The sequence below is a fragment of the Notolepis coatsorum genome (genome assembly GCF_963971535.1).
Source record: "Notolepis coatsorum genome assembly, chromosome: 6".
NCBI classification, from domain to species: Eukaryota; Metazoa; Chordata; class Actinopteri; order Aulopiformes; family Paralepididae; genus Notolepis; species Notolepis coatsorum.
The window spans coordinates 43,042,485-43,055,248 of record NC_140170.1 but is presented as its reverse complement, the minus strand read 5'-3'; the positions used below and the strand labels follow the sequence as shown (position 1 = coordinate 43,055,248).

At 45.4% G+C, this 12,764-nt stretch overlaps 1 protein-coding gene across 1 annotated transcript in view; it reads right to left on the bottom strand.

The window, feature by feature from the left end:
• The window catches only part of ranbp10 (RAN binding protein 10), a gene marked incomplete at its 3' end in the record, with an annotated part of 124,418 nt that overhangs the window by 15,194 nt on the left and 96,460 nt on the right, over positions 1-12,764 (bottom strand). Inside the window, exons 14-15 of the mRNA XM_084315534.1 lie at positions 6,216-6,361; positions 5,771-5,911 (exon numbers count right to left, since the gene is read on the bottom strand). Coding sequence (XP_084171660.1) covers positions 5,771-5,911; positions 6,216-6,361 — 287 coding nt within the window. The remainder of the gene's footprint in view (positions 1-5,770; positions 5,912-6,215; positions 6,362-12,764) is intronic.

Here is a 12,764-nt window from a genome sequence, read left to right as displayed (position 1 = left end):
TTAACATGAAAAGAAGGCGCCACCCAGACGTTCGGACGAACCGCGCCTGGTGGCCCACCCCAAGGGCGTGAGACCCCACCACATATGTTCAGATCCATCCCGTCATCATCCCCCAGACATGAACGAGAATCCGTCGACAACCCACCCAGGTCATGGGATGTGGTCGTCGGAAGAGGAAAAACCCCCATCTCAGTTGCTTTATAAAAACGCTGTTTCAACCACAAGCATCCAAGGCGTGCCAGTCAATCGCCTGTTTACAGCGAGCTAGCACTATACGTGCGTCGGGACACACCCCCATCAATGAACAGGCTAATTAGACCTGTCATTGAATCCCCAAGGCGCCCAGGGGAACGACAAGAGGGGTGTGACACTCCCTAACTCCAACACTTCTGGAATAGAAAGAAGGAAGCATCAACAGTATGTATCCCAGTCTACACAGCCGGGGTAAAAAAATTTCACATTTTTACATCCCACCACCCTCCCATAGGAAAGAGACGGGGATCCCCAGAGAGACTTCCCACGCGAGCTGTACAGATTGAAAAGAATATATTGCACCTTGAGCCATGTAAAAAACTGGTTTTAGGGCCTCCGGGGAAGAGGCACTGAACCCATACACACTCAATAAACGAATTGAATCGAATATACATACAATAGAAAAGGACCCTTCTAGAGGGTCCACTCACTTTGACAATCTGAGGAGGAAGGCTCTGTACTCTGATGGAGGCTTCCTCACATGGAAGAAGGAGTCCGAACTCACAGAAGGCCTGAATAGGCGCTTGGTGAGGAGGAGCCCTGACCACCCCCCCTGAAAACAGATCCATCACATGGACCTGAACAGCACACGGAAGTCCTACCAACAGAGACGCGCACGGTGACGTACTCTATGGCGGGGGAATTCCTGCGGTGCACACGCCCAATATACCAGGCCGTGGGACCAGGAAATCCCTCCCCCCCCCCCCCCCGTAACGTGCCGAACCGCCACGGGAACCTTGAAGGACAGGGGGTGTACCCCTGACCGACAGAACAATGGGGAGAGGAAAGGTTACCAGTTCACCCCTTTACGACCCCACACCCATGATACGATGTAACGACAAAAAGAGAATATGACACAGTCATAGTCAGCTCTATGAAGCGTTTCACAGCTCCACACAGCGCATGAGCTAACCTGCTATCTGATTTTTACTAAGGAAAAACACAGAATAGAGAGGGCTCTAAGAACCCCGGTCCAACATACACATGTGCTTCTGTGGCCAGTACAACCCAGTTGTAGGTCACATGACACACACAACCCATCATCACCTACAAAAAATGGCAAAAACACTCAACAGAGGAACGCCGTTTTTTTCACAATGAGAGAATACATCATTCTTGATTAGTATCGACCACAGGCCTTGCTAAGCACACATGACAGCAACCAAACCAATTTCCCTTTAGGAAATAAGTTTCTCCAGCAGATTTAGCACAACCTCAGCAATCAAGCTAAGAGTTACATCGTATCCCTACCACACAAAAGACACAATTAATGCACAACATGTCTGACAGGAGGATGAAAAAGTCCCCAGGGAACCGGGGGGGAAAACACAATCCTCCTATTTTACCCTCAATACGGCCAGTTAAAACAGGAAAACCTGTTAATGTGTGAACACACTGTTCATTGTCATTACAGTCTGAGAAAGAACATTCTTTTACTCACTTGTCACCAAGCATAGCTTCATAGGTTAGTTGCCTTAGTAGTGAGTACACGGTACACATAAACACCATGATGTTTCTCACACAACAACCAGATCATTACATCACGATCTGCACGGAGAAGCTAACTGCCAGTGACAAAACAGCTCACACATAACCCGCAACGTATCCTAAATGCATTGCAACAACACACGTTTTGGGAAAAAACACCGTTATTCACAATACATTTAGCAAAGTAAAACCAGAAGACGTGTTATGAGGTCTGGTCAACCCCGTTCCTATCCGGAACGCAGATCAGCGAAGTGCAGTCACAGACACCGTAGGAACACAGCCGTCCTGTGTTGTCCGAACTGGGTAGCGTCACCGCCCCAACCCGTACTACAGTCCCCCGTTGATGCAACCTTGCCGTCCAGGCTCAGGGCAGGGTCGACGAAACATCCCCTGTCAAGGATGATGTCGCGGTCAAGAGTGTAAAACATGTTAAAATCAAAGCACGTTCAACAGAATAGCATCAAGCTAACGGCGATCAGAAGCGAGCTCACGGCGGCGCGCGAGAAGCTAAGCTACCCCGCGCCAGCCATGGCCATAGCAGCAAGCTAACGTTACCTAGCGACCACGACATGCTAGCCCCGCAGCTAACAGCTGACTGGCTAATAGTAGGCCCTAAGCAGGCCATGCAGCGATCCAGCAGGCTAACGCAGCAGTTAACAGCTGACTGGCTAACCGTAAGCTATGAACATGTAAACAATGACATAACACTCACCCAGACAGGCCGCCGTTCTGAACCTCTCCTCACTTTTTAAGAGAAAAGAGAAAACAAGATGTCAACACCGCTTCACAATGGTGACTTTACCACATCCGACGGAATCAGCACAGTACCAACTGGCCTGTGTAGCTGACTTTGAACATGAATCTGCCGCTATCGCACATTACATGCACATATCCCCTCGTGAAGGAATACTCTCATTTGGATATGAAAGATGGGGCCTTAACACGGTGACAGAGAGAATCCACTCGTCCAGAACACACAGGGATCACCAGTGTCAATGGTCGCGGCCCACTAGTTAAAACTATAATGGTCTCCAGACCAAGGCCTTCTGTCGCCTAGGCGGCTAAACAAAGGACCCTAGCCTGGGGCCGGTTTCCATAAACTTTGTCAAGTAGCCCCCATAGCACTAACAGACAAGTGGAGCCCGCCAGCAAACACTACTCACCCAACCTGGAACGCACCGCTTCACACAACAGCGGCATGTCCGACAGTTCAGCTGTGGCCCGACAGGTTTCACCCCAACAAACACAGCAAGGAACTGCAGTTGAGAAGCATGCAGCGGCGTGCTCCCAATACGAAAACCGGTGGAGGGTTTTTAGAATGATCATCATCTTCCAGACACTCCAGTACGAAGACAATATCGCCGTATTTTCTCGAAAATAGTGAGAGAGAAAATAAAGATATGATGTCAACGTATCCTTGTTTCCCAAAGCTGCTCCTAAACCTTTCTTCCATCATGGTGTCAAGTGTGGGGATCTACCGAGGCACTTCTTCCTTGTGGTGAAAGCGAGAAGGAGGAGAGCAGGTGACCACACACCTGCTTATGAAGGTAAGCTGATGAGGGGTGTGGTCAGACTAATACTGGTATTAGAGGTACATTTGTGGTTTATTCAGTACGCGTGCACGTACGCGAGATAGTGCAGTGTGATGCCAAGCTAAGCCACTAACGATACAGAACATTTGTGTGGTAAGTAAAAGGAAATGAGAAGATTCTGCTTGTTTACATAGTCGTTATGATTTAAAATTGTGTACAACAAACAGCTGACCTGCATGATAACATGGCTTTGTTCATAAAAGTATGGCTCATTTGTCAATCAGCGTTGTGAAACAAAACCAAACCAACTGCAGCAAAAGCAACAATTTCACTTGTGATTTGGACCGTTTCAAATGAGCTCCTATTCATTACTCCCAATATTCAATATCCCTTAAAGGGCGATACGGGCGTGTCCCATGTCCAATGGCAGAATAAAATGGACACTTTACAATTGAATAAAACATGAAAATACAAGAACATTACTAAAGCAAGAACACTGCACGTCACAAAATTCATTGTATAACAGTCATTAAAATGTTCCTACGCTCCACTGTTAAAGTGTAAAACACTGCAGTGCACATTGAGATGTTTAGACAGAAACCATAGCTTGCTTTAGTTGCGTCTAACCTCTCATCCTCAGGGCCTCCTAACTCAACGCCGATAACATTTGTCGTCGTCGTCCCCATGTGTAGGAGGACAATGCGCTGTGGGCCTCGTTCAGACACTCGTCCTTTAAGCCAGTTAACCGGTCAAAACCGGATTTATCGGCACTTGCTTTAGTTATTTTACTAGAGATAACATTTTATAGATTGGATCCCAATAGGCCAACTCCTTTAATCTCGTTCTTGGTCTCTCGCTAATATAATTCCCAGACTCAAATTGTCTGAGGCCTCATAGCCCCCTGAAGCGGCCCCAGGGCGGTACTCTACCCCAGGTTGGGATCCGCTGGCCGCCTCGGAGTCGTTATCATCCGTCCGGTTGACAGTTTACAATGTCTTATCTTCCTCGAGTTTCAATTCATTTAATCTCAAATTCTGGTTTTCAATGACCCGTCTCTTTAGGTTTTTTTGGTAGGCCATCAGTTTAACAATGGACGGTGTCCAATTAACCTTTGCTAGGTCTTCTTTATAGTCAGAGCCTCCTATTTGCCCCTTGGATCCTTAGTTAGGGGCCATCTTGTAAATAGCCTGGTGGGTTTGTGGGTGAAGTATGGAATTGATATGTACTATATTATGGCTACTGATATTTATTTATTTTATGTTGTTTTCAATGTTAAGAATGAAGAATTATTGGCAATGTGGATATTCTCCATTATATAATTTAAGTATTAATTAATGTTCCCACTTGGAAGTGGCGGATAGGGGTATAGGGCATGATACGCTTAGGCTTCTTCCTACTCCTTTTAGAACAGTGATATGTATATTTTTTGTCTTTGTCTTTTTTATTCTTATTTTTATTTTGTATATAAATCATGTTCGAAATAAAGATTCATTCACACTCCGGCCAGCCTAGTCCAAGTCGGTCTCTGTGGTCAGCAGCACACTAGCATTCAGGACAAATAACAGCTTCAGAGACCGGTGGTATCTTTAACAGCAGAGTGGGGTCCAGTGAACACCAGGCGTCTCCAGGTCTCTGCCCTCTTTAACAGCAGAGTGGGGTCCAGTGAACACCAGGCGTCTCCAGGTCTCTGCCCTCTTTAACAGCAGAGTGAGGTCCAGTGAACACCAGGCGTGCCGTCTCCAGGTCTCTGCCCTCTTTAACAGCAGAGTGGGGTCCAGTGAACACCAGGCGTCTCCAGGTCTCTGCCCTCTTTAACAGCAGAGTGAGGTCCAGTGAACACCAGGCGTCTCCAGGTCTCTGCCCTCTTTAACAGCAGAGTGGGGTCCAGTGAACACCAGGCGTCTCCAGGTCTCTGCCCTCTTTAACAGCAGAGTGGGGTCCAGTGAACACCAGGCGTCTCCAGGTCTCTGCCCTCTTTAACAGCAGAGTGGGGTCCAGTGAACACCAGGCGTCTCCAGGTCTCTGCCCTCTTTAACAGCAGAGTGGGGTCCAGTGAACACCAGGCGTCTCCAGGTCTCTGCCCTCTTTAACAGCAGAGTGGGGTCCAGTGAACACCAGGCGTCTCCAGGTCTCTGCCCTCTTTAACAGCAGAGTGGGGTCCAGTGAACACCAGGCGTCTCCAGGTCTCTGCCCTCTTTAACAGCAGAGTGGGGTCCAGTGAACACCAGGCGTCTCCAGGTCTCTGCCCTCTTTAACAGCAGAGTGGGGTCCAGTGAACACCAGGCGTCTCCAGGTCTCTGCCCTCTTTAACAGCAGAGTGGGGTCCAGTGAACACCAGGCGTCTCCAGGTCTCTGCCCTCTTTAACAGCAGAGTGGGGTCCAGTGAACACCAGGCGTCTCCAGGTCTCTGCCCTCTTTAACAGCAGAGTGGGGTCCAGTGAACACCAGGCGTCTCCAGGTCTCTGCCCTCTTTAACAGCAGAGTGGGGTCCAGTGAACACCAGGCGTCTCCAGGTCTCTGCCCTCTTTAACAGCAGAGTGGGGTCCAGTGAACACCAGGCGTGCCGTCTCCAGGTCTCTGCCCTCTTTAACAGCAGAGTGGGGTCCAGTGAACACCAGGCGTCTCCAGGTCTCTGCCCTCTTTAACAGCAGAGTGGGGTCCAGTGAACACCAGGCGTCTCCAGGTCTCTGCCCTCTTTAACAGCAGAGTGGGGTCCAGTGAACACCAGGCGTCTCCAGGTCTCTGCCCTCTTTAACAGCAGAGTGGGGTCCAGTGAACACCAGGCGTCTCCAGGTCTCTGCCCTCTTTAACAGCAGAGTGGGGTCCAGTGAACACCAGGCGTCTCCAGGTCTCTGCCCTCTTTAACAGCAGAGTGGGGTCCAGTGAACACCAGGCGTCTCCAGGTCTCTGCCCTCTTTAACAGCAGAGTGGGGTCCAGTGAACACCAGGCGTCTCCAGGTCTCTGCCCTCTTTAACAGCAGAGTGGGGTCCATTGAACACCAGGCGTGCCGTCTCCAGGTCTCTGCCCTCTTTAACAGCAGAGTGGGGTCCAGTGAACACCGGGCGTGCCGTCTCCAGGTCTCTGCCCTCTTTAACAGAGATGAGGACAGGGACAGGGGACCAGGAGAGCGGCATCCACTCCCATGGTGTTACTAGGAATTTCATTAAAAAATAGCTCTACTAGCAGAAAAAGTACAAAAATAATGTTCCTACATGACTTATGCAGCAGCTAATTAAAGTGTTTTTTCGTTGGCGCTTTGAGCGCTACAAACCCAATGCCACTGAGCTCCATTGTATTGGAGCGATGGCAGACATCTATAGATATCTCCAAAAACAAATCTGCAAATCTCCTGATAAGAGGGAAAACATGTTATTTAGAATGTTGGGTATTATATTCACAATTAAATCAAAGAGCCCCATCAACACCTCAACATCGCCACAATGCATACAATAAAATAATGACAAGAGACCAATAATACGCTTATGGATGTGTATTTTAATAAAAATAATTCTGTCAAAATTAAACAGAATACAATATTTCTTTTTTTATCATGTTTCCAGTACATAGGTATGTTTTAAATTTTTTATTATTATTTTTCCTTTTTTTAAATACGGTTTTAAAGGTTTTAAAAGTCTCATGCTAAGTAGAGGGTAACTCATTTCACAATTTTTCGCTAAAACTCAAAACTCAAAATATGAAATTAAAATCATAATAGAAGTCAACTGTGCACAGCTTGTTGTCTTGTAATGCCTAATTCCATTTCTATGGCCCCTACAACTGAATGGCTTCAGAGGCCCCTGGGCCCCGTTCCAACACCGTCCACGTAACTCCTTCCTTTTCTGCGATATATAAAAAAATTAAAAATAAATCACTGATCTAACACCACCGGCTAGGGCAAAACATGATTTCTCCATGAAACGTAAACCAATCAACCTATGGCCAAATCTGTGGCCATGTCTGCGTACGCAGAAAGGAAGTGGGCATGTTGTCGATGCAGGAAAAGGACCCAGTTCAAACACAAAAGTAAGCTGGGAGAGTAGTTCCCTACAGGTGTCTAACAGAGGCTGTTCTTACAGATATAGGGTGTCTTGGTGTGTGTTTGCATGTGTGTAACAGAAATCCTTCACAGGTGTGTTAGTGTGTGTGTGTGTGTGTGTGTGTGTGTGTGTGTGTGTGTGTGTAACTGTCAGGATGGTTCTGGCAGTAGCACAGGGTGGATTATAAAAAACAAAAACTAAAAAACTGTCCCAGGGAAAAGAAAAATGTTAACAACATACCCTGTCCTACACCTCGCCCACACACATCCCTAATATAATAGAAGTCCATAAATCTCTACCATAGAATGAAACTCTCTTAAAATGGAAATATACACTTTGGGGGGGGGGGGGGGGGGGGGGCTACGAAATTTGCCTTCTGCATTTATGCCGTCAGAATCGGCTGTACTGAAATAAGTTGAGGAAAGATGCATACTATCTAGCCACTGACATCCATATTATGGCAGGGTTTCTTAAAACTATGGGTCGGCATCAGTCTCTGGTGGGATCCCACTTGATACCATGTTTTAATGTCACTGGGCCCCAGGGGGTGAGACCAATTTACTCTGGGGGTTCGGGGTCCCATGCTAGAAAGGTTTAGGAACCCTTGATACAGTATGCCTTGCACTTCATTCAGAGAGCAGTTAGACATAGCTGTAAAACATAAAAAAAAAAAAAAAAAAAAAAAAAAAATGTATGAACAATTTAAACTGAAATCGACTTCATTTGACCGACGTGAAGTGTCGACAAAAGCAAAACACATCATCCATAAACATGTACATAAGGAACAGGTGATGTCAAATTCTCGCCAACCCTGCCAGCTTTCATTCATTCATTCAATCAGGTGAATGAAACCCATGTTATTGTTGTAACACTTAAATAAAGTTGTAAAAAATAGAAGCAATGGAGGAAATCAGTGAGGGGCTTTTAAAAAAGGTGTAGTTGAGATGTAAAGCTTGTGGTGCTGCATCCATCTGAAACAATAGTTGTTTGATCGGTCTACAAGTGTGGCACTCCTATGCAGAGCAATGTTTATTTAGAAGACTTTGCCGTTTATTTATTATACACTAGATGTCAGTTATCAATCTCATGGTGGCCAGCAGCTAATAATGACGATGATGATAATAATAATAACAATATGAGGCTGAATACTTGGTTCATATATTTCTTTTATTCATAATGCTCAACTGAACTAAACTATTCTATAGTCTGATGAAGTAGGAGGGTCTACTCTAATCAGCACTGAATTCAGCATTGAGGAAAGCATAAACAAAATAACTAAATCCACAAACAAAGTCTTGGTCGACTACGAACTTGACTAATTACTTGACTAATACGGGTCAGCCATACACCGTCTCAACTCCTCTCTCAACCTTTTCCTCTGAATTGATATTGATGTCGGTCAGGCCTAGTAATAACAACAAACGATTCCTTGAAGTATAAAACGTGTGTATTTTCACCTCCAAAATGTATATTTCCTCATTTTCTGTGTCATAATTTCATTATTTTCCCTCCGAGTCCTGGCAAATGGCAACATTTTGTCAACGACTAATCCTAGGTGTCAGCTAAGTGGTGTACTGTACATACATATTCTACCCAATCGAATATCATAACCTGTTTTATGTGAAGTCTCTGTTCTGATTTTCAAAATAAAGATCCCTTGGTGAACTGCATCTCTTGCCTTCGTGTGGTTTTTATTAGGGTACAACCGCCTCTTACCACCTGCCTGGTAAAGTGACGACATGATGAAAGACATCCTTGTCTACCAGGTCCCGTCAGCCGACAGTGGGCCGTGACGTAGTGAAAACCCTTTGCACACAATGAAGTCAAATGAAGCCAAGCTCCACTTATTTTGACTACAGTAAGCCGGCTTTTCATCAGCTACAGTTGCGTGAACAAGTGCTAAGACAATCTGCAATCTGCAGGAATACTACGAGCCAGTACAACTCAACATATTCTGAACATGTGTTAGGGGTTGATTTCGTTTCTTACAAATTTGGCAAAATTATTCAACTTTGACAAATGATGATAATATATTATTAACCTAAAATGTCTGACTCAAAAGGAGAGGTATCTCTGGTGGCAATGCAGGGAGTGACTTGACCTCCAAATACAAGTGGCTTCATGGTGTCTCTCTGGTAGTTCTGAACATCTTCGGACCAAGACGCAAAGAAATATATATAAGACAATTCAGAGGGAAGTAACGTTGCAAAAAAAAAAAAAAAAAACGATATCTAGAGGGTAGGGCTGTCCCCGACCAAGGATTTGGATAGTCGACTATGATTGGCCAAAATGTGCTGTCAAAAAAATAAATAAAAAAATAAAGTATGTTTTTTTTTTATCATTCCATTTGGGCTGTGGGGGGTGCTTAATGTCTGAAGGAGTCGACTGAAGGCTTCTTGTCCTCTGTGGGGGGTGCTTAATGTCTGAAGGAGTCGACTGAAGGCTTCTTGTCCTCTGCAAAAGCATGCAATTGGTCCACTGATGGATACATCTTGATATTTGTCTAGTCCAGGGGTTCCCAAACTTTTCAGGCCGGGACCCAGAAAAGAAGGCGTCAGAGAAGCACATCGTGAAGCTTTTTTTTTTTTTTTTTTGCCAGGTGACCGATTTTTTAAGCCAAATATCACTTCGATCCTATTAAGTTAGTTCAAGTTAGTTATTCATTTATATGTGCTATTTATGAGAGGGCTAACTTGTTGCAAAATAATAATGATAATAATAATAGCCTCATTAAAATACTATTGTTGCTTCGGTTGTTTTCAGCGTTTTATGTGCATAATCTGTTATTTAGTTTGAAATGTTCGTTGAAATAAGTAGATTTTTCGTTTTTGGTTTATTTATTAAGTTAATATAAAACCATAATAGTCACATTTTAGAATACAATAGAATAGAATTTTAGAATACAACTAGAAACACTGTCCTGGCCTGCTTCCAAGTTCAGTGGCCTGGAAATCATCTCGCGGCCCTCCCGTGGCTTCTCGCGGCCCACCTTTGGGTCGCGACCCCGACATTGGGAACCACTGGTCTAGTCTAGTGTGTTCATTAGATGGGTTAAAATCCTCTTTCAGTGCCTCTGTGCCTGTTTTCGTAGGCAGTTAGCCTCTGGTATGCATGCCATTAGCGTTAGCCACGCTTCTAGGCCTCTGTTCTTTTGGAAAGAATGATTAAAGAAATTAAATAAAAATAAAAATATTTTTAATTTTTTTTTTGTATTCGAAAGGGGCAGTCGACTACGGCTCCTTTCGACCGATTAGTCGACTAATCGACTAATAGGGGTCAGCCCTACTAGAGGGGTTTATGATAACGTAGGGTCCAACATGTTTACCCCATAGATATCTATAGAACACTAGATAGCTTACCCGCGCTGCCGGCCAATGGAGAGCGACGTCACTGAACCGCCGCCATCTTACCCCAGTCAGCCTTGAGTGAGAGTGAGTGAGCTGCACAGACAAAAATACTCATAACTCGCTGAAATATTGACGGATTTACAAACGGTTTGGTTTATTACAAGCATTATTAACGTGGCTATGATTCAAGCGGTTTGTAAAAAAAAACATCTTTAAAATAATTTTTTTTATAAGTTTGCAGTATCATAACTACATATTTGATGTTTATAGCAAACCAACCCGTTTGTAAATCCGTCAATATTTCAGCGAGTTATGAGTATTTTTGTCTGTGCAGCTCACTCACTCTCACTCAAGGCTGACTGGGGTAAGATGGCGGCGGTTCAGTGACGCTGGTGACTCCGCCTTAAGCTATCTAGTGTTCTATAGATATCTATGGTTTACCCCCTCACTTGGGATTTAGTCTAAAACTGCTCTCCAGGACCCTGGCAGTGTTCTCTCTGCTGAACTGCTCTCCAGGACCCTGGCAGTGTTCTCTCTGCTGAACTGCTCTCCAGGACCCTGGCAGTGTTCTCTCTGCTGAACTGCTCTCCAGGACCCTGGCAGTGTTCTCTCTGCTGAACTGCTCCCCAGGACCCTGGCAGTGTTCTCTCTGCTGAACTGCTCCCCAGGACCCTGGCAGTGTTCTCTGCTGAACTGCTCCCCAGGACCCTGGCAGTGTTCTCTCTGCTGAACTGCTCCCCAGGACCCTGGCAGTGTTCTCTCTGCTGAACTGCTCTCCAGGACCCTGGCAGTGTTCTCTCTGCTGAACTGCTCTCCAGGACCCTAAGGTTAGCGCCTTCACTTCCACTATTGGGTCCATCCTGGATAAAGCTGTCCCACTAAAAAGAGAGTCTAAATTGACTAACAATGACCTGGATGATCGGCTAGGTCGGTATGACGGTATACCAGGGTATTTAGAAAATCCAGACGGTATGATTTTCAATACCGTCAAAAATGCAGATCTGTTTTTTTCTAGATGGGATCGTCGCAGCGAGCGTGACGTCACAGACTGTGCGCCACGCAACGTTATAGTGTGTTCCTGTGGGTCGCCCATCTCGCATGCGTGTTAATCTGCATGACAAATAAAGACTTGTTCTTCTATAGAATGCGGTTATGGACCGGTGGCCGTCCGTTTATTAAGGTCGAATGGACCATGGGTCCACTTCCAGACATCGGATTATTGTGGATTCGGGTATCGGAGCGTTTTTCTAACGTTTTGAGAGTACGGATTGGTTTGTTCCGCATGTCGTTTCATATCCGTGTCTCGTATGTGCGTGCTGTGCAGTTTGTTTACGTTGGCAACACGGGTCGCTAAGGAATTTAGGTTTGAGGTTGAAGAAAGTGCACCTTTAGGTTGAAAGAACGTCCCTAATGTCAAAGCGTTTCAATATAAGCGTCTTGTATCATTCTTAAGATACCAGTTATGTTGTAGATGTAAATTAACATGTGCTTGCTTATGTAGAAACAATGCAAGATAACGAGACCTTTTCATTATAACGTCTTGCAACTATGGTTATGATTAAGATATCAAGTATTTACTCCCGGAAAATCTTTATGTATGGTGATAACGAGTATATTGTTAACTTAGCTTAACTGGAGGTCACCCATCACAACATGATTTCATGGCTAATAGATCACTTGTCACTGCTCTGATTCAGATCCTTGAATGCTGGCACCAAGCACTTAATAACAACCCCAAAATGGACGCTTGTGCTGTTTCTGTTGCTTTTCCCCCGTGCTCGACACAATAACAGCTTCATACACTGGCTGTCATGTCTGTCAGAAGTCAGATCACGGTGCAATACCAGCCGGTGTCCCCCAGGGGGGGGGGCTAATGTCTCCATTGCTCTTTGTCATGAAATACGTCAATGACCTAACAATCACGGCGCTCCTGATGTTGTGTCTCCACCGGGCCTGACGACGCAGAAGGCCTTGGGTTCTGTGGTTGAATGGGGACAGGAGGAGTTTCACTGGCTACATTGATATGGTTCAGTGCCAGGAGAGGAAAACTCCTCTGCCTCCAACAATTACTGGACAAAACATCGGTAGAGTCTCCACCATTAAACTG